At 45.2% G+C, this 14,922-nt stretch overlaps 1 protein-coding gene across 2 annotated transcripts in view; it reads right to left on the bottom strand.

The window, feature by feature from the left end:
* DHFR (dihydrofolate reductase) overlaps positions 1-14,922 on the bottom strand; it is a 76,940-nt gene that overhangs the window by 47,141 nt on the left and 14,877 nt on the right. For both annotated transcript variants that reach the window (XM_068248009.1, XM_068248017.1), the window contains one exon: positions 7,275-7,401. In XM_068248009.1, the coding sequence (XP_068104110.1) occupies positions 7,275-7,401 (127 nt within the window). The remainder of the gene's footprint in view (positions 1-7,274; positions 7,402-14,922) is intronic.

Raw genomic sequence — 14,922 nt, 5'->3', positions numbered from 1 at the left:
AGTACAAATGATAAAACTTTTCCATAAATTAGGCAGGAACTAGTGAGGTAGTTGGGGAATCTCCACTGTAGTACTCCTTCTACCTATCCTAGACTTCACAAATTACAACTGGGTGATGTATTCCTACCTATTACTCCCTATGCACTCTATCCATTACTGCTAGGCTGCTCCTTTCATTTGGTTGGTTTAACATCGAACAGGTGCACTGCTGCCTAATTTGCTGAATGATATTTGCATTTGGTCATTTAAAACACTTTTTTGCACCAGATATTTTGCGTTGAGCAATTTCAATTCTGTATCTCATGTTGCACATGCACTTTACATACAGGGGCCAGGTTCTAGTCACTTGTTGAACCCTCATTTGACTCATTAATAGTTCAGCATTCTACTGATTTGTGACGATTGTAGCAGTGCATTTTATGGGGATTTTTAATGTCAATTTTATTGGTGAATTATCTGGAATTGTGATATAACTATGAAGCTATTGAATAAAGATTGTTATACTTTTCTCTTCCGTTCGGAAGCGCCAGCGGGTTACTAGCACCCGGATCGCCGCATGTACTTTGTATAATAGGCTTTGTAATGTATACAAAGCCTATTATACTGGCTGCCTCCTGCCCTGGTGGTCCCAGTGTCCGAGGGACCACCAGAGCAGGCTCCAGCCACCCTAGTCTGCAACCAAGCACACTGATTTCCCCCCCCCCCTGCCCCCTGATCGCCCACAGCACCCCTCAGACCCCCCCCTGCCCACCCCCCAGACCACTGTTTGCACCCAGTCACCCCCCTAATCACCCATCAATCACTCCCTGTCACTATCTGTCAACGCTACACCCTCCTGATCACCCCCCCACCCCTCAGATTCTCAGCAGACCCCCCCCCCATGTACTGTATGCATCTATCCCCCCTGATCACCTATCAATCACCCGTCAATCACCCCCTGTCACTGCCACCCATCAATCAGCCCCTAACCTGCCCCTTGCGGGCAATCTGATCACCCACCCACACCAATAGATCGCCCGCAGATCCGACATCAGATCACCTCCCAAGTGCAGTGTTTACATCTCTTCTCTCCTCTAAACACCCACTAATTACCCATCAATCACCACCTGTCACTGTTACCCATCAGATTAGACCCTAATCTGCCCCTTGCGGGCACCCAATCACCCGCCCACACCTCAGAACGCCCTCAGACCCCAGCCCTGATCACCTCGCTAGTGCATTGCTTGCATCTATTTCCCCCCTCTAATCACACCTTGAGACACCCATCAATCACCTCCTGTCACCCCCTAGCACACCTACTCATCAGATCAGGCCCTAATTTGCCCCGTGTGGGCTCCTGATCACTCGGCCAAACCCTCAGATCCCCCTCAGACCCAGTGGCGTAGCTAAGAAGCTATGGGCCCCGGTGCAAGTTTTACACGGGCCCCCCCAAGCACTCTATACATAACAATTGATACGGCGCACCAAAACCTGCCAAGGATTTTCACGGTGTCAGAGGTGCAAGTAGGGGATGGAAAACAGTTTGTTAATGATTACTACTATACAAAGCATATGTATGAGTGATTATTACTAGCACAGGGCCAATAGAGAGCTAATATTGTGCTTGAGGGAGGGCTCCTCGGGGCCCCTCTGACCCAAGGGCCCCGATGCGGTCGCTACCTCTGCAACCCCTATTGCTACGCCCCTGCTCAGACCCCCTTCCGATCACCTCCCCAGTGCATTGATTGCATCTATTTTCCCCTCTAACCGCCCCCCTGAGACACCCATCAATCACCTCCTGTCACCCCCTAGCACTACTATCCATCAGATCAGGCCCAATACATCCTGTCATCTAAGAGGCCACCCTGCTTATGACCGGTTCCACAAAATTTGCCCCCTCAGACCACCTGTCATCAAAATTTGCAGATGCTTATACCCCTGAACAGTCATTTTGAGAAATTTGGTTTCCAGACTACTCACAGTTTTGGGCCCGTAAAATGCCAGGGCAGTATAGGAACCCCACAAGTGACCCCATTTTAGAAAGAAGACACCCCAAGGTATTCTGTTAGGTGTATGATGAGTTCATAGAAGATTTTATTTTTTGTCAAAAGTTAACGGAAATTGGATTTTTATTGTTTTTTTCACAGTGTCATTTTTCGCTAACTTGTGACAAAAAAAAAAAAAAAAAAACAATCTTCTATGAACTCACCATACTCCTAACAGAATACCTTGGGGTGTCTTCTTTCTAAAATATGGTCACTTGTGGGGTTCCTATACTGCCCTGGCATTTTAGGGGCCCTAAACCGTGAGGAGTAGTCTAGAATCCAAATGCCTCAAAATGACCTGTGAATAGGACGTTAGGCCCCTTAGCGCACCTAGGTTGCAAAAAAGTGTCACACATGTGGTATCGCCGTACTCAGAAGAAGTAGTATAATGTGTTTTGTGGTGTATTTTTATACATACCCATGCTGGGTGGGAGAAAACTCTCTGTAAATGGACAATTGTGTGTATAATAATTGTCATTTACAGAGATATTTCTCCCACCCAGCATCTGTATGTGTAAAAATACACCCCAAAACACATTATACTACTTCTGAGTACGGCGGTACCACATGTGTGGCACTTTTTTGCACCCTAAGTGCGCTAAGGGGCCCAAAGTCCAATGAGTACCTTTAGGATTTCACAGGTCATTTTGCGACATTTGGTTTCAAGACTACTCCTCACGGTTTAGGGCCCCTAAAATGCCAGGGCAGTATAGGAACCCCACAAATGACCCCATTTTAGAAAGAAGACACCCCAAGGTATTCCGTTAGGAGTATGGTGAGTTCATAGAAGATTTTATTTTTTGTCACAAGTTAGCGGAAAATGACACTTTGTGAAAAAAACAATTAAAATCAATTTCCGCTAACTTGTGACAAAAAAAAAATAAAAAAAATTCTATGAACTCACCATACTCCTAACGGAATACCTTGGGGTGTCTTTATAAAATGGGGTAATTTGTGGGGTTCCTATACTGTCCTGGCATTTTAGGGGCCCTAAACCGTGAGGAGTAGTCTTGAAACGAAATTTCTCAAAATTACCTGTGAAATCCTAAAGGTACTCATTGGACTTTGGGCCCCTTAGTGCAGTTAGGGTGCAAAAAAGTGCCACACGTGGTATCGCCGTACTCAGGAGAAGTAGTATAATGTGTTTTGGGGTGTATTTTTCCACATACCCATGCTGAGTGGGAGAAATATCTCTATAAATAGACAATTGTGTGTAAAAAAAAATTAAAAAATTGTCATTTACGGAGATATTTCTCCCACCCAGCATGGGTATGTGTAAAAATACACCCCAAAACACATTATACTACTTCTCCTGAGTACGGCAATACCACATGTGTGGCACTTTTTTGCAGCCTAACTGCGCTAAGGGGCCCCAAAGTCCAATGAGCATCTTTAGGCTTTACAGGGGTGCTTACAATTAGGCACCCCCCAAAATGCCAGGACAGTGAACACACCCCACAAATGACCCCATTTTGGAAAGTAGACACTTCAAGGTATTCAGAGAGGAGCATAGCGAGTCCGTGGCAGATTTAATTTTTTTTTGTCGCAAGTTAGAAGAAATGGAAACTTTTTTTTTTTGGTCACAAAGTGTCATTTTCCGCTAACTTGTGACAAAAAATAAAATCTTCTATGAACTCACCATGCCTCTCACTGAATACTTTGGGATGTCTTCTTTCCAAAATGGGGTCATTTGGGGGGTATTTGTTCTATCCTGGAATTTTAGCCCCTCATGAAACCTGACAGGTGCGCAGAAAAGTCAGAGATGCTTGAAAATGGGAAAATTCACTTTTGGCACCATAGTTTGTAAACGCTATAAAACTTTTACCCAATCCAATAAATATACACTGAATGTTTTTTTTTTTTATCAAAGACATGTAGCAGAATAACTTTCGCGCTCAAATGTATAGGAAATTTTACTTTATTTGAAATTTTTTTTTGACAAAATTCATGTCTTTTTTGATGAATATAATAAAAAGTAAAACTCGCAGCAGCAATCAAATAGCACCAAAAGAAAGCTGTATTAGTGACAAGAAAAGGAGGTAAAATTTCTTTAGGTGGTAGGTTGTATGACCGAGCAATAAACCGAGAAAGCTGCAGTGGTCTGAATGGAGAAAAAGGCTCTGGTCCTTAAGGGGCGAAAAGACTGTGGTCCTCAAGTGGTTAAAGTCAGAAAACCACTGCACCTGCGTTGCCGTGTCCTCGCTCCCGCTGATGTCACCAGGAGTGTACTGCGCAGACACAGACCATACTGGACCTGCGCTGTGCGCTCTTGATGACATCAGCGGGATCGAGGACACGGCAACGCAGGCGCAGTGGTTTTCTGACTTTAAAGTCAGAAATTCCAGAAGTGAACCGGAGGCGGGGCCAGAGCATCAGTGAGTGGCTGCGTGGGCACAGGATGTCTGCGGGCGACCATGAGAAGCCCCGGGTAAGTTCAGCTCATTTTCCCCCGACCCCCCTACAGTATCCCTTTAAGTGGTTAATGCACAGTGTTCTCCCCAGAATTTTTTTTCCAGCTGGGTGGTATGAAAAAGTAGCCGGGTGGGACGTTTAGCGCATGGTGCATTTGATGTCACATGTGCGCTATATACTGGCGGCATATGGGGTGCTTATGGAAGAGATGGGCAATGGAGGGAGAAAAGAGGGAGTCGGCACTACATGGGATCCACATCCGTTATTATGAAGGATCTGCAGGGTCACGGCACGTTGGACTCTTGTGGCACTATCAGCGTGCTCAGACTGGAATAGGCCAGAGATCAATTAGGTGCAATAGAAGATACAAAGTCGGCACTGCTGCATACTGTGTGTTTATTGCCAAAAGGTGCTCTTCATCACATGCGTGCAGTATATAAAATGACACATACCGTGCGTTGGAGGCTTGGAGCTGTGCGCTGGGAGCAGGAATAGCCTGACGGCAGTTTCGTGCGAACTAGGCGCTTCTACGGAGGCTTACAAGCTTATGGAAGAGGATGAACCAGAAGACGGATGGGCACAGAGTGGTAGGTGACATAGGACAGGTAATGTATAAATGCACATTTATACACTAGGTGGAACAGCACCGGAGGGGTTTATCGTGTTCGTCACTCGTCCCGATATCCTCTCGCCATTACCTCTAAGCATTTGATCTACTAGGGCGGCCCTACATCTTGCAGCTTGTTCGAATGATATGTGACCAATTTCTGCCTGAAATTGGTCATAGTGTTGATCAGGCATGCACTTGGTGGCACAGATTTTCATCGGTTTCGTTTAGAATAATCAAATCGGATGGTTGATCAGCCGCCAAGTCGCCTGATGTATGGCCACTCTACACAGGCTTCAGTGTCCCTGCTCAGGAGCATTGCATTTCACATAGCTCATTTCATATGGATGTTTTTTTCCTGAAGGAAGGTTGTTTTGCAGATAGTGTGCAGGGGCTGTATATAACTGAGAATGGTCATATACGGCCCCTGCACACTATCTGCAATACCGCGCCCCACCCAGGAAAACATTAATATGAAAAAACATGCATGTGAAATGCAATAACCAATACATAGCATTTCACACCATGTGCACATAAACTTGCTTAGCCTCTACACAGGCTCCAGTGAGTCCCTGCTCATAATTATCGCAATTCACATGGATGTTATTCCTGCAGGGGGCCTGTCGCAGGGTATTGCAGATAGTGTGCAGGGGCTATAGATATGATAATAACCCCTGCAGGAATAACACCCATGTGAATTTACAGCCACATGAATTGCAAGAATTATGAGCAGGCATTTCACACCACCAATGCACATAGTTTATTTACATGGAGAGTTCTAAACAAATCTGGAAGCCATCCTGGAAGCTGTATGTGTCAAAGACATGTAACCTGGTCTCCTCCTGAGTCCGGACTGCGCTGATGGCAATCAAACCACAGCTGGTCAGTCTGGCTCTTCTCAGCCAACTTTATTACACGGGAAAAAATGACTTGTCAGATCTCCTGTCCAGACGATCTGACACATCAGGCAGGAGACTGCAACTTCAGGGAGGACTGTGGCTGGCCATAAATCAGCAGGAAGTGCACAGGTCATTGAGAACGGACTCACCGAGTGACATGTGCAGTCCTGCTGGCTGCTTCTCCACCCCCTGCTCCATTGACTGTCTGGCTGTGTCCTAGCCTGCATATCTGCAGGGGAAGAATCACCTTCGGCAGGAGCTAATGATCGGGCAGTTGAACCCAAGATCTTCTGGCACATCAAAAAAGTATGAATACTGTGCTGGGGGCGGAGTTAATAATTGAGGTGTGGGGCAAAAACGAGCAGCTGCAGAAAGGCATTTACATTTAGTACCAGTGGGATGCAGACAGGGGAAATCTCCCCCTTGCCAGCCCGCCCCTTGCTTGCTCAGGCTCCAGCATCCCTGCTCTCTCTTAATTGACAAGAGAGAGTCTCCATCATATCATAGAACCACCACCAACCACCACCACCACTACTTATTGGAGGGCAGGAGGGAATCGGAGCAGGAGTCCCGCCCTTACAACCCACCCAGCCAATCCCTGTCTCATCAGAACACTTGAGGTGACAGGCAGAGGAGCGCCCCTCCGGTGTACAGCGTCAGCCTTTGCTATTGTGGGAGGCTGGCACTGATTGAAAGCAGGCAACGGAGCGCTCCTATGTGAAGTTTAATAAGGTTTACAGCACTGGATTTTAGAATCCCCAGGCGAGCACATGACAACAGGCGGGCGGGGTTTCAAGTCAGCCGGGCGGCCCGCCCACCTAATTAGCCCTGGGGAGAACACTGATGCACAAGGTAGAAGGAATGATGGCAGGTGGCCTCTAGCAGGTGGGGTTAGGAGACAATGTGCTCATTGATCTCGGTTGTTTAAATATCCCGCATCCTGGGTCTTTAAACAATGTTGTTTAAAGGATACCTGAGGTGATAGGTATATGGAGGCTGCCATGTTTATTTCCTTTTAAACAATACCAATATCGGGTATCCTTTAAGCTGTAGACACACACACTGGCATGCACAGAAGACCACAACTGACATGACTGAGCCCGTTACCACGGCTGAACGGCAGACCGCAGGAGGACAGAGAGGGACTCATGTGCTTATGGGGCTGAAGGAACCCTAGGGCAAGTATTGATTCTTCCTATTTTGTCTGGTTTACTTTAAACTGCATCAGATTGCTAGTCAAACACACCACCTTTGTTATTTTATAAGAATACCTTTGTATGTAAACTGAACAATTTTGCAAAATACTAACATTTATGTTGGGGACAAATGTACCTTATAAAGGGAGCTTCCGCCAATGATCCAGATGAGGTCTACCTGATCTCTCAGCTCTGCTGCCTGCAGCCGATCCAGGGCCTCCTCTAAGCTCTTGGCTAGATAGTGAGCCCCTTTTGGAGGTTCTCTGCAAGGAAAGAGTATACAATGAACTGAAAATGTCTGCATCAATTCGCTGCACATACTGCAATGTTCTCAGCAAGAATACATAAGAAAAGCTCTGCAGTAATCAGTAAAAATAAATAAAAACTTTTGGATATTTTTAAACCGTTCAAAAGAGCCAATTAATGATACAATCTTGATTGTACAATCTTAGCCCTTTTATGTAATATAAGGGACTCCCTAAAGTATCTATGCAAAGTATATTCACTCAGTTTACCTTTAAACTGCATAGACTTGGTAAGATTGTTCAATAAAGACTGTATCATGGATGGGAAATTAAAAAAAAACAAACAATCTCAGTGTTCTCCCCAGGCTGTTTTAGCAGGGCGCTCCACCCGGCTAGTTTTGGTGAGCACCCGGCTGTTATCAGCTCACCTCCTCCTATGCTGTAAGCAGAGTTGTGCAGAGAAGAGTCAGCCCTGCATTCTCTCATCTTGCCCCACCCGGCTACTTTTTCATGCCACCCGGCTGGAGAAAAATTTTCTGAGGAGAACACAATCTCATTACAATCAATGTGTGTATTAGTCAGCATAAAAAACTTTGCATGGCTAGGTTTATACCCTGCCGATGTCCTCCTTAATGTTCACCCACCTAACAGTTTATTTACTTAAAGGGAACCTGAAGCGAGGAAAATTATTTAAAATAAACACATGACGTAACTGCAAATGGTGACTAACCTCACCGTCAGTTCCTCTCAGAAGCTCACCATTTTCTTCTTAATATTTTGTCAGAAGTGAAATATATCAGTTGCTGTCAGTTATATATCAGCAGCTGTTCGTTACAACTGAATGTGCAAGGTAATGTCCATGTTTCCCTATGGCTCAAGTGGGTGATATTACAGTTTAACAGTGTGCTGACCAGGAAGTTGTTAGGGGGTAATGGCCATTTTTAAAATGGAGGATGGAGAAATCCATTGATCACAGTGGACAAATGGGACGCAGGAGAGGAGAAAGAGATTGAGGAGTAGACTACACTGGAGGTAAGTAGGACATGTGTATGGTTATTTTGACATTTTATTTTCAGTGCAGGTTCTCTTTAACCACTTCAGCCTTCAGTCGTTTTCACTTTTATGCATCCGAGCAATGTTCACCTCCCATTCATTAGCCTATAACTTTATCACTACTTATCACAATGAACTGATCTATGTCTCGTTTTTTCCGCCACCAATTAGGCTTTCTTTGGGGGGTACATTTTGTTAAGAGCCACTTTACTGTAAATGTATTTTAACAGGAAAAATAAGGAAAAACCGGAAAAAATGCATTATTTCTCAGTTTTCGGCCAATATAGTTTTAAAATAATACATGCCTCCACAATTAAAATTCACGTATTGTATGTGCCCATTTCTCCCGGTTATTACACCGTATAAATTATGTCCCTATCACAATGTATGACGACAATATTTTACTTGGAAATAAAAGTGCATTTTTTCCGTTTTGCATCCATCACTATTTACAAGCTTATAATTAAAAAAAAATATATATAAATATTTCATGTTTACATTGATATTTAAAAAGTTTAGACCCTTAGGTAAATATGTGTTTTTTTTTGTTTTTTTAATTGTAATGTTTTTGTTTTTTTTTAATTATTAAACATTTTATGTTGGTATTTTTGGGAGGGTGTGATGCAAATCAATTTTTTTAGGACATATTGGTCTATTTTTTTATTTATTTTTTTTTTGCATTTTCATGCAGTTAGCTTTTTGGCCGCAAGATGGCAGCCATGAGTTTGTTTACAATGACGTCACTCTAAGCATAACACGGACGCTTAGAGTGACGTCGGCGGAAATAGGAACAGAAAAACCTCAGCTTCCGTGCGAAGCTGACGGTTTCTCTCGGGGGGAGAGCAATCAGTGATCGGGCACCATAGCCCGATTCACTGATTGCCTGGCTAGCGAACCGCGGGTCGGGAGTGCGCTTGCACGCGCTCGATCGGCCGCGGGGGCGCGCGGCAGCGCACATGGCCTCCTGGGCGTAGCTAGTACGTCCAGGAGGCCAAAGTAGTTAAAGTGGATCCGAGATAAACTTTTACTCATTGCATAATTGTGTTCCTTTCATATAGTTTATAGGGAATTCCTTAAGCCAAATACTTTTTTTTCTTTTAATACTCTAATTGCTTATAAACTAAACAAGCCTTGCCCACAGCTTCTCCAGAGTGCTTTAGCACTTTAAGCCTTAGTAGCAAGGGCTTATGGGAGCTCAGTCTAGGCAGGAGGAGGTTACTAGCCAGAAATTTCAGAGGCGGAGGGAGGAGGAGAGGGGAGTGAAGTTTTCACAGGCTGAGGGCTGGAGATACAGATCAGCTTGCCTGTGTGTAATGTGACAACAGAACATGGTCGCTTTCATTGTATCACAGTAAGAAATAATCATAAACTGTTGAAGCTGTTTGCAGCTAGATTTGCTGTGTAAACTATCTAAAAAAAAAAACAAAACTTTAGATAAGATATATAGACAAGTTACTAGTTTGTTTTATATAGGTATAGGTGCCCCAGTATAGGTAGCATGTATAGGTGCCCCAGTATAGGTAGCATGTATAGGTACCCCCAGTATAGGTAGTAAGTATAGTTGTCCCACCATAGGTAGTAGCTACAGGAGCCCCCAGTATAGGTAGCAGGTATGGGTGCCACTGCGGGGAGAGGGGCCAAAATCATCCTCCCTCCCTTTACATGGGCCCACATCAATGGCTGGAGCGCAGCAGTCGGTGTGTAACTCACCCGATCCCTTGCAGTACACATACTGCGCCTGCGCAGGACGCTGCCCGCAATGTGAGTGGGAGCAAGGATGCACGGCCAGGGACGCGCAGACGCATGCAGTGGCCCTCGACATTAAAGTCGCAAAAACCAGAAGAGAGCCACAGCGGGGGACCAGAGGGCACTGGGGGGGCCGTTAGAAGCCCCAGGTTAGTTAAACTTTTTTACCTTACAAAACTCCTTTAATAAACTGCTTTTTAAAGTGTTCAACTTTTTGTTTCTCTACGTTATTATGAATGATTGCTGCCATTTGCTACAAAAGAAATCATTCCCTTTAAAACAGTTGCTTGTGCACGCACGAGCAGTGACAACAGACATGCACAAGCACACAGTGGCAGCATTCAAAGCTGGAAAAGAATTTTTACGTTCTGGAATGCAAGGGGACACTAATTAGGACGTGAAATTCATGTCCTGAAATGTAAAGGGGCTAAGATAACATTTACGTCTGCTAGCAATACATCTTAATGTGACGATATTTGTTATTCTGGATCAGCCTTGAACTTTAAATCTTTCTGCTTAAACTAACAAACGTGCCTTCTTTCCAATGTATGAGGAAACCATACATGCTCTCTTCACTGTTACTATGGTGATAGTGTATAAATGATCTTCCACTCCAGAGATATGGAACACACAGTCAAGGCCACACATTGCAGCAGTTTGTCATAGAGCTTACAAGGAGAGGCAATGTGACGCGGAAACTATGTTAAACACATAAGAAGTCAAACAGAAATTCCTACACCGGAAACAAAGTTTTAGTCCATCCAAGACTAGCATTACAGCTATTAGTATTACAAAACTAGTAATATTAACAAGCCGACATTACATTCCAGCTGTTCTGGAGGTATGTTTATCAGGTATGATTTGCATATTCAGCAGTGATGCATTGTGGGACACCTCAAATGCTCACGCCAACCTGAATAACTGCAAACAGCTTCTGTTTTGAGAAGGCAAAATTCTGCTTTTCATAGCATTTTAGTAAGGAGGCTTTTTTGGTCTCGTTCAGCCCCTTACACACTCCTAGGAGCTCTCGTTCACCATGAGCCCCCTGGGTAATCTATTACAAATGCTATTATTACAGCATGAGGGAGGCCAAATGTAATGCCATTTATACAAGTAGTTAGGTGAGCTCTCTCCTTTTCATTCTTCCCGTGTACCTAATCCACCCTATTCATTCCACACAATGTAAAATAAGTAGAAAGACAAGAAAAAAAAATAGAAGATTGCCCAAGAGGCAAATGTTTCTCTTGTTCTCAAAGCTAAAGACATGGACAAGTAAAAAAATAAATAAAAATATAACCCAGAACTGCCTCTGCTGGTTGTTCTCATTCATTCCAGAATCACCTTCAAGACACGGTTTGGCCTACAAATCCATTCACAATTCCTGCCTGCCCGACCTACATCTTTGAACTTATTCACAGGTACACACCTGGCCGCACACTTCAATCCTCCAATGATCTGCACCTGACTGCGCCACCATTTCCCATGTCAGACTCCAGGACTTCTACAGAGCTGCCCCTACTCTCTGCAACACCCTGCCACCTGCCGTAAGGCTCACCACCCTGCCACCCGCCGTAAGGCTCATTTTCAAGCAAGCCCTCAAAAAACACACCTGTTCCTGCTGGCCTACCCTACCTCATGAATATGCTAACCCCCACTGCTGACCAACTACGCATCATCCACCACCTAGTGTGTCTCTACTCCCCTCCCCTTCTAGATTTTAAGCTTTCAGACAGGGTCCTACCACTGTGTGTTTCCTACTCATGCATCCATCCCATTGAATGACTGAAGTACCTGGATTATGTGATCACCACTCACTCCACTGACTTCATGAACTAGGGTTCCATGGAATCCCAGGCTCCTTTGCATTTTCCCCTCTGAGGCTAGGTGCACATATAGCAGAAATGCTAGTGTTGCGGAAAACGCTGCATTTTACACACTAAGGGCCCTTTTCCACTTGCAATCGCTAGCGTTCACGCTGAACGCTAGCGATTGCTGAATCGCAATTACCGGCGATTCCCTGACGTTTGCCGCCGCGATTTTGCTATGCTATGCACTGCATAGCAAAATCGCGGCAAATATCGCTCCGCCGCGCGTTCGCGTTCCTGACAAAAACGAATCGCGGTAGTGGAAATGACCTACCGCAATTCCTATGTTAAAAAGCAAACCGTAGCGATTGTAAAATCGCTAGCGGTTTGCGGTTTTGCGATTCAGCCAGCGCAAACGCGCTGGTGGAAAAGGGCCCTAACGGAAGTCTATGGGCCGCAGGAAAAACGCATATAAATAATGCATATGCGTTTTCAAACCTGCGTTTTTAAAAACTGCAGGTTTTGTTGCATAATATTCATAAACGCAGCAAAAAACACACATAATGAAAGTCAATGGGACCGCAATGGTATGCGTTTTTATACAATTTTTTTTTGCTGTATTTCCGCCAGTGTTTGCCCATTGTAAAATATTTTAAATCCCTGATTTACATTCTGACATTACATGGTGACATTTTTACTGCTGGCAGGTGATGTAGCTGCATGTTTTTTTGGCAGTTGGAAACAGCTATAAACAGCTATTTCCCACAATGCAAAAAGGTTCACAGACAGGAAACTGCCAAGATTACGTACTCAGAATTTCTTTGTGGGAGGGGTTTCACGACAATATCATCCATACAGCTCCCCCTGATGGTCTGTTTGTGAAAAGGAATAGATTTCTCATGTAAAAGGCAGGGTCCTCCTCCTTTTGTGTCCTACCTGATCATGCACCTCCATTACTGTGAGCCCATGCTATGCATCTGAGTGAACCTAACTTGCTTAATCTCCATGCTCCATCCAGTGACTAAGCATTACCTTGTACTCATACTGTGCTGTGTGATCTGGTTTTCTTGTATTCCTGTATTGTCATATTGCTGTATGTCACCCCTAAATATTGTCTGTAACCTAAATTAATGTTCAGCGCTGCGTAATATGTTGGCGCTTTATAAATACAATAAATAAATAAAATAAATGAATGGGGGTATCCGCTACTGATTGGGATAAAGTTCAATTCTTGGTCGGAGTTTCTCTTTAAGTCCTGTATGTGCCAAAACCAATTCAGGGCATGACTCAGTTGTGCTTGGTAACAAAAACGAATGGCTTTTTTTTTTAACACTACATGCGATTCCAATGAAATTCCAATTTTGATGCAATTTTAAAAAGTCTCCTTGTGTTGCCAGTGACAATCACAAATCTCGATTTGCAGTGTAAAAGAAGCCAGGTTCTGATTCCGATATAAAGTTGACAGCTCTGCAATGCTATGAGGACAACCTTATGCTTTATATTGTGTATCTGTGGGCAGGGGCGTAGGAATAGACCCTGCAGCCCCTGCAGTTGCAGGGGGGCCCCTAGCAAGTCAGGGGCCCGGAGGAGGAAAGGCTGTCACCACCGGCGTACCTACCGGGGATGCGACTCTCTCAGCCGCAGGGGGGCCCGGCCGCCCGGGGCTGCTCTGGGGCCCGCTCACTGTGCGTGGGGGGAGCGCTGCTCTGGACCCCCCAGCAAGGTGCTCAACTGGCCGCAGCGTCTAATAGACGCTGCGCCAGTTCATTCCCCGCAGCCCCGCTCCACCAGCAGCCTGCATAGTCTCCGGCAGGCAGAGCATGGCTACGGCAAGATGGCCGCCGAAGAAGCCCTACACTGGAGACTATTTGTGTCTCTAGTACAGGGCTTCGGCAGCCATCTTGCCGTAGCCCTGCACTCTGCCTGTCAGCGCGGGAGATGTGCTGCAGCAGGACTCATGGAGCTGCGAGCCAGATGCCGGGAGAGGAGAAGACTTCTGTCAGGTAAGTGAATTGGTTTTTTTTCACAGGTGCATTTTTTTTTCTAGTGTCTGCTGCCTACATTGTGATTTTCTGGTCACTGCTGCCCACATTGTGATTTTTAGGTGTCTGCTGCCCACATTATGATTTTCTGGTCACTGCTGCCCACATTGCGATTTTCTGGTCACTGCTGCCCACATTGCGATTTTCTGGTGTCTGCTGCCCACATTATGATTTTCTGGTGTCTGCTGCCCACATTACGATTTTCAGGTGTCTGCTGCCCACATTATGATTTTCTGGTGTCTGCTGCCCACATTACGATTTTCAGGTGTCTGCTGCCCACATTGTGATTTTCTGGTGTCTGCTGCCCACATTGCGATTTTCAGGTGTCTGCTGCCCACATTGCGATTTTCAGGTGCCTGCTGCCCACATTACGATTTTCAGGTGTCTGCTGCCCACATTAGGATTTTCTGGTGTCTGCTGCCCACATTGCGATTTTCTGGTGTCTGCTGCCCACATTACGATTTTCAGGTGTCTGCTGCCCACATTACGATTTTCAGGTGTCTGATGCCCACATTACGATTTTCTGGTCACTGCTGCCCACATTGCGATTTTCTGGTCACTGCTGCCCACATTGCGATTTTCAGGTGTCTGCTGCCCTCATTACGATTTTCAGGTGTCTGCTGCCCACATTACGATTTTCAGGTGTCTGCTGCCCACATTACGATTTTCAGGTGTCTGCTGCCCACATTGCGATTTTCAGGTGTCTGCTGCCCACATTGCGATTTTCTGGTGTCTGCTGCCCACATTGCGATTTTCTGGTGTATGCTGCCCACATTGCGATTTTCTGGTGACTGCTGCCCACATTGCGATTTTTCTGGTGACTGCTGCCCACATAAGGATTTTCTGGTGACTGCTGCCCACATTAGGATTTTCTGGTGTCTGCTGCCCACATT

The sequence above is a fragment of the Hyperolius riggenbachi genome, chromosome 1 (genome assembly GCF_040937935.1).
Source record: "Hyperolius riggenbachi isolate aHypRig1 chromosome 1, aHypRig1.pri, whole genome shotgun sequence".
In the NCBI taxonomy this organism is placed as follows: Eukaryota; Metazoa; Chordata; class Amphibia; order Anura; family Hyperoliidae; genus Hyperolius; species Hyperolius riggenbachi.
This window is presented reverse-complemented; position numbering and strand designations above follow the sequence as displayed.